This window comes from Sycon ciliatum, chromosome 10 (genome assembly GCF_964019385.1).
Source record: "Sycon ciliatum chromosome 10, ocSycCili1.1, whole genome shotgun sequence".
Taxonomy (NCBI): Eukaryota; Metazoa; Porifera; class Calcarea; order Leucosolenida; family Sycettidae; genus Sycon; species Sycon ciliatum.
In genome coordinates this window covers 13,337,440-13,349,724 of record NC_088652.1, presented here as the reverse complement: position 1 = coordinate 13,349,724, position 12,285 = coordinate 13,337,440, and the positions used below count along the sequence as shown (strand labels likewise).

General features: G+C 44.6%; 1 protein-coding gene across 1 annotated transcript in view; it reads left to right on the top strand.

The window, feature by feature from the left end:
* Positions 1–10,665, top strand: part of LOC135826665 (uncharacterized) — a 46,189-nt gene extending 35,524 nt beyond the window's left edge. Inside the window, exons 6-14 of the mRNA XM_065339265.1 lie at positions 1,529–1,567; positions 3,772–4,140; positions 4,418–4,459; positions 4,772–4,801; positions 6,928–7,371; positions 8,686–9,054; positions 9,258–9,299; positions 9,529–9,558; positions 10,598–10,665. Of these exons, the coding sequence (XP_065195337.1) occupies positions 1,529–1,567; positions 3,772–4,140; positions 4,418–4,459; positions 4,772–4,801; positions 6,928–7,371; positions 8,686–9,054; positions 9,258–9,299; positions 9,529–9,558; positions 10,598–10,665 (1,433 nt within the window). The remainder of the gene's footprint in view (positions 1–1,528; positions 1,568–3,771; positions 4,141–4,417; positions 4,460–4,771; positions 4,802–6,927; positions 7,372–8,685; positions 9,055–9,257; positions 9,300–9,528; positions 9,559–10,597) is intronic.
* The last annotated feature ends 1,620 nt before the right edge of the window (positions 10,666–12,285 follow it).

Sequence of the window (12,285 nt, the reverse complement as noted above, 5' to 3'; positions counted from 1 at the left end):
AAACATTTCAGGAGATCAACGCGCAGGAGCAGATTTTGAGGCTGAAAACTCTTCAGGTGCAAGGCAATTGGTTGGAGTGGACATCGGTGATGTGGCAGGACCTCTCGTGGAAATCACTTTTGTACGGTGGTACTGGAAAGGATTTGAAATTTCTTCTCGCATCAACCCTCGACGTGCTACCTTCTCCGACGAACCTACGCCGTTGGGGAAACACCGCAGTGGATCCGTACTGTAGTTTGTGCCGTGCCTGGGCCTGTACTACGCGCCACGTGCTTGGTGCTTGTCGCGTAGCGCTGGACCAGGGACGTTACACCTGGAGGCACGACAACGTACTCGGGGTCATCGTCAGGAACATGCGTGAGGAGATTCAAATCCGCACTGCTGCAAACACCGTACAAACCGAAAATTCAAATGAGCTTGACTTCATCTCGTTTTGCAAGGCGGGAGAGAAGCCCGTTCGCGTTCAGCCCAGACGAAAGTTGGTTACGACTGATCTCCTGTCAGCGGCCTCGGACTGGAAACTTCTTGTTGACTCAGTTAGTGCAAAGATTTCTTTCCCTAGCTGTGTTGCACTTACCACCCTAAGACCAGATATAGTTCTGTACTCTACGAGTCGTAGGATTGCATTCTGGATGGAGTTGACAGTTTGTGCTGAGGACAGGTTCAGTGTCAGTAACTCACGGAAGGACAGGCGGTATGCGGATCTGGCCGATCAATGCCGAGCAAATGGGTGGCAGGTCGTTTCTTTTTCGGTTGAGGTAGGTGTGCGTGGTTTCATCCCGGACTCTCTTCGGAGGGCTCTGAAAGCGCTTGGGTTTTCTAATCGAAGAATAAAATTTATTTGTAATTTGTGCAGTAAGACTTCTCTGCGAAGCAGCTACATCATCTGGTTCCGACGTCACCAAAAACACTGGTCGGAAGATCCACTTTTCTGAGGTACTGTATGTGGGGCTCCGTTTATTGAGGTGCGATGAAATGTATTCTCTTTATCTTATTATTTCTTTTCTATAATTTCCCCATGTGAGTTCCTATCAGTTGCTGTGAACACCTTGAGTTGAGAGCGCTTGCTCGAGCGTTGAACCGGGTTCTTAATCCACCATACCCAGTTCGCAAGGCTGGGCGGGGTTGTGAGCAGGCTTTCATTTCATCTTTTCTTATTATTTCTTATTATTTCTGCTTTTCATCTCATTACCAAAATTCTGCGCATAAAATCTAGACTGACAACCTGCTTGTTAAATCATGCACCTGCTTTCAGGCGTAAAAACCCTGTTGTAGAGGTCTCAGTCCTCATTTGTTAGACTTACCTGTCTTTATAAATGTAACTTACTCTCTCTCTCTCTGTCTCTCTCTCTCTCTCTCTCTCTCTCTCTCTCTCTCTCTCTCTCTCCCTAACTCTCTCTCTCTTTCTCACTTACTCACTCTCTCTCTCTCTCTCTCTCTCTCTCACTCTCTCTCACTCTCTCTCTCTCTCTCTCTCTTTCTCTCTGTCCCATGTTTTCTTTTCAAACTCTCTGCTTTCTTTCCCCAGGTGTTTCTAGATACCCGCTGGAGAAAAAGCCAACACCAGGTAAGTACCTGCAGCCAATGACGGCCAAGCTTGGCCAGCTTGGCCACACCAAACATGACATGTTACTTGAATAATTTCAACGTGATAATACTATCCCTTTGTACGCACAAACTAGGCTGGTAAAGACGTTGATAAATAGCTTCCAACACATTTAACGTTAGTCCGTAACCATGACAATCACGGCACAATACAGTAAAACAAGAAATCTACTCACTGCTGATTAACTCAATCTGCTCCTGCAGCGCTCACCCTCTCCCATACTTGTCAAATTCAAAATGACGTAAATTACTTTCCAACTCCATAACCCACAGGCCCACCCACAGCATCTCACCTTCTCGTAAACTTATCTCCAATTGACGATAGTGCAATCGTGAGAATAAAGAATTTAAACGAATTGAAACCATGAGGACTTGTTACAAGATTATTGTACACAGAAGATTTCCTGCTGCAAAACCAAAATACAGGAATACGACTCTCACCATCCATCTCACGTCCACTCTCTCCTACGCTGCTCGACTCTCCGCATTTATCATTATCGGTTCCATCATCCATTCCATCATCCGATTCATCTGCCGACTCCAATTCTCCTCCGTCCCTTTTGACCTGATCCACTTCACTTGGCTTCGCCATCACACTCCTCTTTATTCTTTTGGGGACTGTATCGATTCTGTCACCCTGTGGTTGATAGTCTTGGTCAACATTTCCAAACAAAATCGAGGACCCCAGTTGCCAGAACCCTGAAGTTTTAGAACTTGCTATTGGCCCTGTTTTAGGATCTATATGCAGAGTACCATAGGCAAGGCCCAGTAGCGCTGAATGGGTTAGCCGTATGAGCTGCCTGGAAAAAACTCACTGTGAACTCGAAGAAGTATTCTGTGCGAATGCATGAAAAATTGAAATGACCAACTCACTCCCGTACGTCTGGCTTACAACAACCAGGACCTGTTCTTCCTCGCGATATGGAGGAGATCGAGAGAGGAGATGTCGAAAGTTTGGTAAATGTTGAAGCGCGGCATACGTCCCATTTCGTTTCGTGATTTTAAAAATACAGTAGGTATCGGTTATAGCGTGAGTGTTGAAAAACGACTTTCGATTCTTATTTCCAATATTTTTTACACACGATACATCAAGTGTGACATATGTATGTGGGCAGGGGCAGGAAGAGCATCGTAGATCTACGTGCAACGTAGTGCTACTGTGCATGCGGCCGGTCATAGTCCCATAGGCTTACCATGTGGCTATCCAACATGATTTACATGACCACAACAGTTGAACCTGCAGCACTACTACGCAACGCGAGTCAGATCGGAACTGCATTGGACGGATGTTATTACTACTTTGTACTAATCTGGTATGTTTTGCTACACAAAGTCCATTCTTAGGACCGATATATTCTACTATGCGATAAAATTGCTTGTAAGAATAAAAGTGCACTTGAAACCCATGTTATGATTATGGAAACATGGGAGTTCATTCTTGTAGGCGGTATATTCTTTTTCACGACCACGCTATAACCGATACGCACTGTAGTTTCTTTGGAGCTTCAATGCATTTACTCTCCGCACCATGTGACGAAAATGGAATGGCCGCGGACTTATTCTCAAGGCCATGGTTTGGCAAAGCCATCCGTGTAACTGCGACGACTTTTTTTGGGAAAAGCGGACGCCAGTGTGAAAAGCTGATAGGAGACTCCAAAATTCATTTAATTTGGCGATCATGAAATGCTAAAAAATTCTCAAGAAGATGTCAATCGATTAGTGTGCGTATTTCACACCTAGCTACAACTCCCTTCCTAGGACCATTCTAGACCATAGGAAAAGGCAAATTCGCTTCCTTGTTATTGAGCACCTCTGCTCGGTTGATCACTGTGAATTAAAATAAAATCAACAGGCACAACAAAAGGCCGGAAACCTGGCCGATATCCACAAATTCTGCCTACCCTGGCATTGCGAATAGATGATATGCCGAATAACGTGCAACTAGACTTGAGAGGGCATCGCACACAAGTTGCATACACATTATACTACAATGTGTACATGGTAGGCCCTGAGCTCTGCAGGAAGACAAGACACAGGTGACGTACAACTTTGAACTTTGTGTGCAACTGCTCTGCAATGCCCTCCCAAGTCTAGTTGCACGTTATTTGGCATATCATCTATTCACTGCAGACTGCTGTTACCATTTTCCCTTTTTCATATGTCTAGATCCAGTTCATACTATCCAGTTACTGCGCTATAACCAGAGTGTCATGGCCAACGTCATCCGTCCAGACTTTTACGTGGATTTCCCCGGCTACAGTTTCGACTTCTCCCACTGTGCTATAATCAATGACGCTCATGTGCTCCTGCGACTGACAAAATTCCAACCTCAAGTCAGCGTGCGTAGTGTCAAGTTCACCCTGCAGGAGTCTGAGGCCATCATAAAGCACCTTGCCAACTGCTCGCGCAACACAACTTGCTCTATGAACTGCACTACAGGGTTTTTCCAGGGCAACATCGACTTATTTGCACCAGACCAAACGCAGGCATTTGATATTAAACCTCTTTGGCTGCAGGACTCATCGACCCCTCTTGGTAAGCAGTCTATGTTGCCGTTTTGTTGCTGTTCTGTTCTGTTGCTGTTCTGTTGCTGTTCTGTTGCTGTTCTGTTGCTGTTTTGTTGCTGTTTTGTTGCTGTTCTGTTGCCGTTCTGTTGCCGTTCTGTTGCCGTTCTGTTGCTGCTCTGTTGCTGTTTGTTTGCTGGTGCTGCTGTTATGGTCGAGGAAGCCTGTCCGGGGAATCTCCTTAGCCTGCTTGAGCATATTGTGTGTAGCTCAAAGGATCGAGTGATTTGATCTTTGTGTTGCTTCAGATTCCCTTGGCAATGTCTCTGATTCCGGGCTCACATTTCAAGGTAAATACAATGCCTTTATGGATTTTGGAAAAACTGTTCAGTATTTTGCTTATCGTCGCAAAGTTGGTAATACCCTGTTCTGTCCTGTGCTTGTGTGTGTGTGTATTTGTTCACTTTATCAGGTAATGACTGAGAATACGTGTGTGTGTGTGTGTGTTTGCGTGAATTTGCGTGTGCGTGTGTGTCATTTTTGATTGTGTGTGTGTGTGTGTGTGTGTGTGTGTGTGTGTGTGCGTGTGTGTGTGTGCGTGTGTGTGTGTGCACGCATGTTTGTGCCTCTCTTTGCGCATGTTCTTGCGTGTTTGCCTCCAGTTCGGCTAGCTAAAGCACAACCTTTGAATTGTAAGTTTGCTTTGTACCTTCATCCTGTCTTCATTGGTTCTACGAAGAGTACATAAGCGCCGAATAGTGTGCGACTCTGAATACTATACTGTAAAACGACAAACTTTCGCGGCTTTGGCTAAATTTAGCGTTTTAGCAAACTGGACCAGTTAGCGGCGATTAATTTTAGCGATTTTTACCTTCCACCGAAAATCAAAGAATTTTATTTTACGAAGCCTCGGAGTGCTGGGCGCAGAGTGCATGAAGAATGAGAGAAGAAACCAAAGAATGAAAGAAGGAATCAAGGAATGTAAGAAGGAATCAAGGCATCAAAGAGAACCATAAGGTAAGTACTAGTACTGGGAGAAGGGATGGCACGTTCGACGAGGGATCATCGGAAGACTTTCTCTTCGAACTGCTGAGCCACTGCGATACTCATCGTGATGAAATTCAGAAGACTTCTTCGAGCAGTACAACACTAAAATCTACTAGAACGCAACAGCAAGCTGGCCAAACGCTCCAAGAAGTTCAACAACACTCTCCACAACACTGAGACATTCTCCAGTCGATCGTTTTATTCTCTTGTGGTTCAAGTCGCCGTACTCCAACGACAACTAATGTTTGTTACTTGCAAGACTGGTGACTGGTGTTGGTACGTAACCCGTCGTTGCAACAGCTGCGCGCTTTGGTTGGACATAGTCGGCCGTGCAAGCATCGATCAGCGCTGTGAATGTACAGTCAGTGCAGTGAGTGATGCATGCGCATGTACGAGTCGTACTGTACAGATCTGTTGCAAAATGGTCGATCATCGACGCATCGCATAGTACGTAATACTATAAATAGTACAAATTTCACATTCGCGTGTCAAACTTTCGCGATTCGACCCTGCTCGCGAAAGTCGCGAAAGTTAATCGCTCGCGAAAGTTTGTCGTTTTACAGTACCCTTTTATGGGGTCTCGAGGTCTCACATTTTTGTTTTGGTCCCTGTTGCCACGTCATAAAACAATCGTCTCGCACATGCAGTGCTCTCCAATCTCCTCTCTCTCTCTCTCTCTCTCTCTCTCTCTCTCTCTCTCTCTCTCTCTCTCTCTCTCTCTCTCTCTCTCTCTCTCTCTCTCTCTCTCTCTCTCTCTCTTCGTCTCTCTATCTCTCTCTCTCTCTCTCTCTCTCTCTCTCTCTCTCTCTCTCCCTCCCTCCCTCCCTTTTCTCTCCCTCTCTCTCTCGTATATAGAATCGAATACTATTTATCGTGTTTCTGCCCTGTACATGCCGCACTTCCCTTGTCCCTTGTCTCCTTTTCTTGTTTATTGTGCTTCACTTCTCCCGACCTCAGCACTGGCGGGGGAGTACTGTAGCTAATTTTTGTGTCCGGTTACTCATTGCAGCCGTAGTCTAGGGCCGACGTAAAACCGTCTAAATATGTGCATGTGTGCGTGTGTGTGTGTGTGTGTGTGTGTGTGTGTGTGTGTGTGTGTGTGTGCCAGCTAGTTCGGTTGGTGGGTACACTTATGCCTGATTGTGTTGGGTCTGTTGCCAACAGGCTCGGCTGCTTGAAGGTGTAATGTTGTACCTGCCACCTTTGTTGGTTCCAGGGTTCATATACTTTGTGTTTGAAGTATACATACTTGTTAACCATGGACTGCTTCTGGCTAGATTAACTCTTGTGTAATCAACGGTGCTAGTGAAACTTATATCAGATCCACTCTGATTTAGCCACCCACACTAGTAGCAAGTAGTATACATTCACTGGGGGCAGGGGTAACTGCAGTTGGATCCCAGGACGGACACCCTGATGCCGTGAATCCTTTTTCTGCACCTTGTCCTCACCCACTGACTGAGGTGTGGTGAGCCCATAAGTGGGATCATTTTCAAGTCCACCCAGAGTTTTTGGGGATTTCAGGGGTGTCGGCCGTTGGGCGGTTCAATAGCCAATTGAGTCATCTTTCTAAGATTCCTTTTGAGTCTCTCTCCCCTCTCCCGGGGAGACCCACATGACCAGTTTTGGCAGTGAGCAACAAGTACAAGTGTGTATATGTGTGTGTGTGTGTTTGTATGTGTGTGTGTGTGTGTGTGTGTGTGTGTGTGTGTGTGTATGTGTGTATGTGTGTGTGTATTTTGTATGTGCATTTGTCTGTGTGTGTTCTCAGATTGGGGATCTGGAAAAATGCGGCTCATCAGCAAAACAGACGCGGTTATCCTTAATTTGACACTATGGGGCTCTAAGATAAGAAACCCAGGCAGTAACTCATCCAAAGTTCTACAGGAGATTTCCCTAGCTAATTCTTCATGTACTCTGAGTGACTCCAGCCGCTACAAGTATAGCTATAGGTTCCAGGCCGAATCTTTGGGTGTTTTGGACAGCGACGGTTACTTGGAGATTCGACTTAATCATTTGGACAGCCTGGCTTTGAAAAACGTGTATTCCAGTGGAGTGTGTAACGCGTCTGTTGGTCCCCCCGTCTGTTTGCTGGACTGTGAGGCTGGCATTGTCACCTATAACCAGACCACCGTCTACCCAGCTTTCAGCTTGGTGTTATACCCCTTTCAACCAGCGGTAGATGAGATTGTACTGCAGCAGCCTTTGTATGAATGTGAGTTTAATGTTCTTTTGTATGAATGTGAGTTTAATGTTCTTTTGTATGAATGTGAGTTTAATGTTCTTTTGTTACTGTTCTTTTGTATGAATGTGAGTTTAATGTTCTTTTGTTACTGTTCTTTTGTATGAATTTCAGTTTAGGGGTCGTCCGTAATTATCGAAAAATTAAAAAATCCGTCCTCGTGCAAAATTGTCTCTGAAACACCCACCCACCCCCCCCCCCCATTTTTTCCCATTAATTAAAAAAAAAAAGAACTCCTGACCCCATGTTCACTGATCGCACCTACATGTACATGTACATGTATATTGTAGTAGCTAAAATGTCAAGTACTAGTAGCTATTAATTAAAGTAAGTGAGTAGGAGGTCTACCGACGGCCATGCACGTCCTACAACTACATGTACATGTACATGAAGAGGCATGTACCGGTATATCATACTGGTGTTTGCGATCCTACACTACGTCTACAGTGCACTACATGTCAGTGCAACAAGTGTACCAAAATCACTGAAGAAAGAAAAAAAGAAAAAGAAAAAAAGTACGAAAAATCAAAAAAATAAATTCCGCCAGCGCTCTTGACCACCCACCCCCTTTCTGCCTGAGGACGGATTTTTTAATTTTTCGAAAAATACGAAGGACGACCCCTTATTTTTCTTTTGTATGAATGTTCTTTTGTATGAATTTCAGTTTAATGTTCTTTTGTATGAATGTGAGTCTAATCAATGTTCTTTTGTTTGAATAGAGAGGTTCCGGAGTACGGAACTTATGTGTTTGCCGTCATTGCCTAGGTTACGATCGCAAGCACGTCACAATCCCGCGCTATGCATTTTTTTGAAAATTTAGGTGTGTGTATGTGTATATGTGTGTGTATGTGTGTGTGTATGTGTGTACGTGTATGTACGTGTGTGTGTATGTGTGTGTATGTGTGTGTGTGTATGTGTGTGTACGTGTGTGTACGTGTGTGTGTGTGTGTGTGTGTATGTGGAGACTCCAAAATTCATATAAATTGGCGATCATGAAAATATATTATTAATGCTAAAAAATTCTCAAGAAGATGTCAATCTATCAGTGTGTGTATTCCACACATGGCTACAACTCCCTTCCTAGGAGCATTCTAGACCATGGGAAAAGGCGAATTTGCTTCCTTGTTATTGAGCACATCTGCTCGGTTGGTCACTGCGAATTAAAATAAAATCAACAGGCACAACAAAAGGCCGGAAACCTGGCCGATATTCACAAATTCTGCCTACCCCGGCATTGCGAATTCACTGCAGACTGCTGTTACCATTTTCCCTTTTTCATATGTCTAGATCCAGTTCATACTATCCAGTTACTGCGCTATAACCAGATTGTCATGGCCAACGTCATCCGTCCAGACTTTTACGTGGATTACCCCGGCTACAGTTTCGACTTCTCCCACTGTGCTATAATCAATGACGCTCATGTGCTCCTGCGACTGACAAAATTCCAACCTCAAGTCAGCGTGCGTAGTGTCAAGTTCACCCTGCAGGAGTCTGAGGCCATCATAAAGCACCTTGCCAACTGCTCGCGCAACACAACTTGCTCTATGAACTGCACTACAGGGTTTTTCCAGGGCACCATCGACTTATTTGCACCAGACAAAACGCAAGCATTTGATATTAAACCTCTTTGGCTGCAGGACTCATCGACCCCTCTTGGTAAGCAGTCTATGTTGCCGTTTTGTTGCCGTTCTGTTGCCGTTTTGTTGCCATTCTGTTGCCGTTTTGTTGCCGTTCTGTTGTTGGTTTGCTGGTGCTGCTGTTGTGGTCGAGGAAGCCTGTCCGGGGAATCTCCTTAGCCTGCTTGAGCATATTGTGTGTAGCTCAAAGGATCGAGTGATTTGATCTTTGTGTTGCTTCAGATTCCCTTGGCAATGTCTCTGATTCCGGGCTCACATATCAAGGTAAGTACAATGCCTTTATGGATTTTGGAAAAACTGTTCAGTATTTTGCTCATTTTATCAGGTAATGACTGAGAATATATATGTGTGTGTATGTTTGCGTGCATTTGCGTGTGTGTGTGTGTCATTTTTGATTGTGTGTGTGTGTGCCTGCGTGTGTGTGTGTGCGCGTGTGTGTGTGCACGCACGTTTGTGCCTCTCTTTGCGCATGTTCTTGCGTGTTTGCCTCCAGTTCGGCTAGCTAAAGCACAACCTTTGAATTGTAAGTTTGCTTTGTACCTTCATCCTGTCTTCATTGGTTCTACCAAGAGTACATATAGTCCTAGGGCCCATTTGAAATTTCTCACTTTTACTTGACACATGTTTGCTAACATGGATTTTATGATCATTCCTGGAAGGTTTTTGCCTCCTGAACACGATGGCATAGGTTTCGATTGCCGAATTGTGTCCAAACATGGTGAAAAACATCAAAATAGAAAAGGCCGTTATTACCATGGCAACCTAACTAGAATTGCTCCTATATCCATTTTTACTGACACGCATATGGCCAAGTAGCACCTCATTTTGCTCAGAATGAGCAGTAGATACAGTACGGCGACAAGTACTGTACTTTTACAGTATCAAAACAAAATTTACAAAGTGCAGTGAAACTTGGCTATTGGACATGTACATGTACATTACATGTCGCGTCGAATGTTAGCATTGAGGTACGTGTACATGTATGTGCAGCTAGCAGGTAGATGAGACTATTTACAGGCATGCATTACTATAATTATCAGACTGCAAACACGAGAGAAGCGTCAGATGGTTCGGCGTTACACTTCAACTGGGAGAATAGGTATTGTAACCCAAGTACTGACAGGAGAAGGAAAAAGTGGTAGGAAACTGTCAGAGTCTAAGGAACGAAGTGCTATAGCCTATAGGACACTTTCAACCTGAACTAATTTACTCGAAGTACGTGTAGATAATACGATAGATCTCGCAGCAATGTAAGAAGGACAACATTAGTCATTACTTATATGCAATGGCAGTGCTGTAACGAAAAAATGATGAAAATGAAAATACCAAAATCCTTTGCATACTAGTAGATAAACAGTCCAAACATTGGCTAGCTTGTCACTATACTTAAATGCTTTGAAAATACCTCAGGGCTGCAGTTGGACAACACTCACATGTGAATAGCTGCAGTTTAAAAAGCTGATCGACCCCAACATTGTGATGCGAATACTTTCGCTTCCATGTGTTTCACTTTAACTGAAGTTGTTCTTCCGTCTGAGCTTTGGAAACTCTACGCCGTACAGCTGAGCCCATCTCTACTCCGCCGCCTACACCATCAATGTTTGCTCTGCAGTCAGGGACAATTCTTTAGCCACTAGTACATGAGGTATTATATAAACATGTTTTCCCTCTTCACCGCCGCTCTTGAATCGCATCAACTACGTGCCGTGATCAGTTCAGGAGAGACAAGCCATGACATTGGACATCGGACTCTTTCTTGCAGTTAGTGTTTTATAAGTATAACTGCAGTTTCACACTGCCTAGGCCCAGCCATCAAATTCTGTGACAAGGAAATGATTATTCTACTGCTGGTGTTGCATATTGTGATAGGTTACCTCCAGGTACTCGGATTTCGTTTTTGTAACACTCCACACCACATAGCTACTCCCTCTCACTGCAGCATGCCACTCCTAAGGCAGTTGTCCTAGAGCTGTTCAGCTGGTAAATAGGCTTTGTGCAAATGGTAGCTGATCACCACGGTCGGTGTGTTCAAATCATGGTACTAACACTAGCCGCTCTTGTAGATTCGAATGAAATGCTCGTCCACTGTAACACCTCCTGTGCAGCAGTACTCACAAAGTAAATGCCTTCATTCCAGCCCGATGCAGTTAGCCAGGTCTGAAACTTTCCACGGTTGTAGATTAGTCCTATGAATAGTTACAACTGGCTTGGCAAGCTATAATGACCTTTCCCCTGCTTTACACACATAATTGTGCTGCTCCTTGTTGGAATCATGCCTACTTTTCCGGGGAGCCAAGATGACATTGTAATGAAGATTATGCTGAATTTAGCATCGATCCATTCGTGGACGTTCCGACAGCAAAAGCGCCAGCGAGTCAATGCAAAACTTTGAAGAAAGTGTCCAAACGAGTAGGTACCCTATTTCTGGTATGTCACAACTGCACTACTTGATGCTCAATCTTTCCAACTCTCGCACAAAATCAGTGTACGCGTCGGTTCGCATCCTGTGTATGTACGGTGTTACTATAGCTCCTGGCACATAAAGGGGTAAAAACTCCCAGGTCCAGTCAATATAGTACCGAGAAAGTCTTGAAAATGCTTGAATATAGCCGATGAGAACTTAGTTTTTTCGGCAATTTTGTATTCCTATCGAGGGTGATTTCGGGACCTTTGGACGCGATTGGACACACCATACTTGGCCAAGATGCTCTTGAAGACATTATCTATCAAATAACACCGAAAAATCCTTGTTAGCCAACATGTGTCAAGGCATGTATTTTAGAGGTCGATTTTTTGAATTGGCCCCAGTACTAATAACCCCAAGAGTGTGCAACTGCCTGCACAACCTCTATGCTCTGCTGCGACGGCAGAACTTCACATCACGCGACATGGTTCAAAAGGTTATGCTGGCAAACAGTGCAAAGTGACCACAAGAGAGTTGTACCGAAAGCTGGGCTGCGTACAACCCAGTGTCTATCATGCACAGAGTGCACGGGTTCATCACGAGATGTGAAGTTCTGCCGTCGCAGACCCCATAGCTGGAGTTGCACACTCTTGGGGTTATGTACTCTTGGTTCTACGAAGAGTACATAAGCGCTGAGTAGTTTGCGACTCTGAATACTATACCCTTTTATGGGGTCTCCGGGTCTCACATTTTTGTTTTGGCCTCTGTTGCCACGTCATAAAACAATCGTCTCGCATATGTAGCGCTCTCCAATCTCCTCTCTCTCTCTCCCTCTCTCTCTCTCCC